The sequence below is a fragment of the Pygoscelis adeliae genome, unplaced genomic scaffold (assembly GCF_000699105.1).
Source record: "Pygoscelis adeliae isolate BGI_AS28 unplaced genomic scaffold, ASM69910v1 Scaffold402, whole genome shotgun sequence".
NCBI classification, from domain to species: Eukaryota; Metazoa; Chordata; class Aves; order Sphenisciformes; family Spheniscidae; genus Pygoscelis; species Pygoscelis adeliae.
Genome location: NW_008824411.1, coordinates 2,713,302 through 2,718,273, shown reverse-complemented (window position 1 = coordinate 2,718,273; position 4,972 = coordinate 2,713,302). Strand labels below are relative to the sequence as shown.

General features: G+C 34.3%; 1 protein-coding gene across 1 annotated transcript in view; it reads right to left on the bottom strand.

Moving 5' to 3' along the window:
• Positions 1-4,972, bottom strand: part of MSH4 (mutS homolog 4) — a 34,012-nt gene that overhangs the window by 11,348 nt on the left and 17,692 nt on the right. The window contains exons 9-11 of the mRNA XM_009320674.1: positions 2,037-2,111; positions 1,540-1,604; positions 831-1,000 (exon numbers count right to left, since the gene is read on the bottom strand). Coding sequence (XP_009318949.1) covers positions 831-1,000; positions 1,540-1,604; positions 2,037-2,111 — 310 coding nt within the window. The remainder of the gene's footprint in view (positions 1-830; positions 1,001-1,539; positions 1,605-2,036; positions 2,112-4,972) is intronic.

Genomic DNA, 4,972 nt, shown 5'->3' with positions numbered 1-4,972 from the left:
AGATACAGGGAAAATGGGCAAGGGGAACGCATCTGTTCACACATTCTGGAATCCTAGCAGCTACCAAATTTTGGAAGGTTTAGGAAATAAAAAACAGCAGCGTCTGTACTTTTCACTGTGTACTATGTAGAATGTAAGACTAGAAGGAAACAGGAAGCTCACAACATAATGACAGATGCTAAAGTTTCTGATGCTCTTTTAAGTTTCCAAGTATATAGTAAACTAAGAAGATGGTCCTTTAGCTACAAATCAACGTTTTATACTAAAAAAAGATCCATTCCAGAAAATAGTTTTTTTTCTTCTATTTTCACTTAACGATAAACAGAAAAATTACTAAAGCACAGTAACAGACATTATGCTAAAATTCCTTTTGTTCATATTTTCCAACTCTTAATAGCTTGGCTAAAAAGTAGTCCACAGATAGATCAAGACTGCTTAAAATATAAAGAACAATGAACTCAGATATTTTAATTCAAGAAGCTAAAACAAAGATTTACATGTTTTATGCAGAATGTTTTAGTTGGAATAATTCTGTTACATCACTAACTTTTTTGTACTTTCAGAGGATGAGGAGCAACAGAGTTTTAAATACAGGAACCACAATATAATTGTTCGATTTCATTAAAATGAAACTGAGTTTTTACCTACAAAAGGAGAATCTCAATATGTATCTCCAAAGTACTTCAGTTACTTAACACTGACAATCAGTTTATACTAATACTAAATACTTTTTACATATGACGTTATAATACATATGATTACATGACTTCTATATGCCAGATGCAATGTACTTTGAACTCCAATAAATAAAAATCTTGGTTTAGAAATACCTGCTATGTCATCAACAATTTCTGTGTATGTTCTACGAGCTATGTCAAGGAATTCATTGATGTTAGGCTTAACAGCATAGCATTTCTGGGTCCTCATACTCAGACATCCTTTTGTGTACCTTGTATCGTCATTAATTACAGTTGTAATCTTTTCAAGTATAATTCCGAATCTGCAATATTAGTTGTATCACTAATTAGCTACATAATACTTTGTAATTTTGGAATGATATTGCAAATAAAAATTGTAAATGAAAGTATTACAGATAACTGAAGCAAATTATCTACAGTTAAAACCAAACACTAAATTTCACGTCTATTTTTACCTCAGAATGAAGTATGACTATACCCAAGTCTGACCAAAGATATCATTCAAATCTTTGGGAGATATAAATTATTTCTCAAATATACAGGCAACAGTCGATTTTTGATTATGGGGACTCTAGGAAACCACTACTTCTGTCTTTTCAGAATTATTTCTAATGGAGTGCAGTTCATCAGCAATTGCAGTATCATAGCTAACTCTGTTTTGCTTTTTTCCCTATATATGTTAGTTGAAAAATAGAATTTTTTACAATTCAGCTTTTAGGCAAAAGAATTGAGCTATACCTGTAACTACAAATAAACAAAGATGCAACGTCTTTAATCTTACAGACATTCTTAAGAAAGATGGGAGTTACTAAGATACTAGCTAAAGTATTATGATAAATACCTTGTATCTTCAAGAGAATTATAATAAGCCTTTAGCAGCGGTGTGTTACAGCTTCTTAAAGCAGCCTGTTAAAGATTAAAATATGGACATGATCAGTTACTTCTTTTTGTAGCCCTTATAAAGGACTGAAAGTTCTTAAACGCACTAAGGCTTATTAGCAGTTGCATAAGCAGCCTACGGAATCTGAGCAGCAGTTTCAGTTAAACGTTTGTTATAAAATCAATTATTCAGGTAATGGTAGGAATCCAGTTCTTAAGAGTATTAGACTCAAATGTGTATTTTCAGTTGGCTTAAGAATTAACAGACCATGTTGGCAGTATTGTGTTCTGCAAGATATAATGTAAATTTTTTTTTTTTGGACTCGATGATCCTTATCGGTCCCTTCCAACTTGAGATATTCTATTCTATATTCTATGAAATATAACAAACTGCACTGTATAAAAAGAAGGACAAAACGGTCTGTACTTCATAAAAAAAAAAAATGACAGACTGCTTACTTTCAGAGGCTCCACAAGTTCTAGAGTATGCTTCAGGTAAATTAAATTAGTTATTTTTGATTCAGCACTTTTAACCTGTTGAAAAATTTTACAAATATCAGAGAAGTTTGTATGTCTGCCTGTTTAAAAAAGTACTTAAGAACTAGCAGAACTCATACTGTTAACTGTAACAGGTTTATACTTTTAATGAAAATTGCTAAAATACTTTATAAGCTCACTTTGACAACTCGATGTATAACTGCATAAAAAAATGTTTACCTAAATTTTACATTGCCTACTGTTATAATTTGCCCATCAGTAGCTAACATTTTCACATCTGCACTGATAATGAACACTCTGCTAACCCAAGCTGTGAAAATTTCTATTAATCTTCTATGTATACATAGCTCTATACAAGCTCTACACAGCCTGCAGACTCTTTCAAAGCAGATACATTATGCATCATAATTAAGAAGCATAGCCCTTATCATAAATGCTGTTAAACACAACATAACCCAATTTGGTTGACTTATCTTTAATTTAACATTATATCCTTAAACATCTGCCCATGTAATTGAAAAAAAAAATCCAATAAACGTTTAAAAATTTTGCTTACAATAATGACTGCTCTTCAAAATATTCTGTCCACGTACACATTCTACCTTGTTTTGTATGTCCCATTAACATTTGTGATAAAGAATTTTGCTGCTGGTATTAGGGCATATGCTATGCAGTACATATGCACTGTGTGAGAGGATTTTAAAAAACCAACATAGATAAGCACATTGTTTGGTTCTGAAGAAAATCTAGTGTCAGTTTTCAACATGAACATAGGAGTATGACCCCATGTGAAATCTTTTCTGGTTTGTATGTAATACCTCTTTACTCTTGTGGTAGAGGGCAGCTCTTGCCTTATCTTAGCTTCTGTATAAAGTTGTTTTCTGTAGAAGATAGGACTAAACAATGCTAAATGTATGAACGGAAGAATCATAATCCGCAAATAAATATGGGGTCTAAGTCCCATGATAGAATCGGACATCAAAAGGACAGATATGGTCATACGTGAAGAGTTGGTATTCCGTAATGGAATGTACCTTTGCTAAAATAGTTCTTATAGGAACTTTAACTGAACTGGTGTTAATTAAAAGTGGATCTTTGTATGTGCTGCACTTTAGGGCCAAAGGGAGAAAATGAACAAATACAACTATAGTCGGTAACTCTTCTATATAATGTTACTTCTTTACGATTCATTAATGACTAAAATGCAAGCCTATCCTTTACAGCATCAGTACTTAATTTGTCCACAGTCACTCTGGTATGTAAAGCATGACGATTCAGAGAAGCAGTTGACTTTGGTTTTGTGCTAGAGACTTAAGTCCTACAGATTTAAGTGCTATGTCAGTAGATCATCCCTAGTCTAACTTTTGTATTTCCTGGAAATTCATTTAAACCAAAAATACTGGTACCTTCTCCCTGTGAGAGAAGGAATCAATCTGTCACACGCCTGGAACATCATCAGGCACAGAATCTATTGAATTTGTTCTTCATATGGGTGACCAAGTAATCCAGAGCAGGTGGTCCTCATTTCCACCAAAAGTTGGACATTGATCCAACTTCTAAAGATCCTTCATGATTGAGACAAGAGGGTCTTTTAAGGAAATCTGGGGTTTTTTTTGTCCAGATACCTTTAATTTGCTTATATATGCAGATATCATAAGAGGAAGTACTTGATTTCACCGATGACATGATTTTTCAAGTAACACATTCAGCAAGTTTTTCAGTTGATGGTCCTCCTTAGGATGAGAGAATGCTCATGTTGAACATAGCACTCACACTTCCAGTGACTGAAAGTGATAAAAGCAACTGAGCTCGCACTTGAATGAACATGTCTGTTGCACGAATAGTAAGCTCTGTTATATTGGAGCCAGTCAAGGTTGAAAACACTGCAGTTAGAAGTTTGGTGTACATGTGTACATGGTCCTATGTATACATAAAGGAATCCAGCCTGACAGTTTTAGTCATACAGCTGATCTTTCATTCATGTTACAGATCTCTACGAGGAAAGCTGGGAGCAATAACCATTCAGCTTTTTGGGTATGTCATTAAAGAGATTTATCTGCATTTATTACAGTCCTGCTGGAACGTGTACCTGATTTCTTTAACTGGCATTAGACAAATCATTTATCTAAGCAGAGAAGACGCTGAGAGGTGAAAGAGTTGTAAATATCTATGATGCTGGCATACCAGCATAAACACAGGCAAGCATAAGCCTCAAAAGCACTGGCAGAAATATCCTACTCAAGTACAGTAGGCAAACATAACTTATAATGGAATGGTTACAATATGCTTAGTATAAAGATGTTGAGGTTCAGTTATCTCAGGCTCACTGTGGTTAACTCTCATGTCTGGTCTCAACCAAGATCCAGTAGTAAGCTACATGTATTTATGATGTTTTGATATTTGTACTGTATGTGTTAATGTACAGATTGATATACGAGGCAAGGTCTGATGAAAAAAATAAGCTTTCTTTGAAACATGTTAATAGTCACTAGGAGGGAAAAAGCTTTTATATCCCCTTCAGCAATTTTTGTTTACAAACTAGTTAAGAACAGGAGCTGACCTCCAGTCTAACAAAGACACACTGGCACACTGAAAGAAGAGAAACCTTAGTTTAATTAATCACAACTATCTCCCGATTAAAAACATTACCATGTGATTTTCAAGGTGAAAGATTAAATCTCTCTCGAGCTCCTAAAAGACTTCAAAGGGCAAATTCACTAGAAATACTGAGGAGGAAAGAGGGGTTCTAAGGAACTTGATTCTGAAGGTATATTCAGCAATTCTTGCAAAGGTGATCTGTGACAGAAGCCGCCTCTGTTGGTCAAATTCCTGAATGCACTCTTAATAGATGCAACATGAGGCATAAGGCACTGACACAGACTGAAACCATGGCTGCC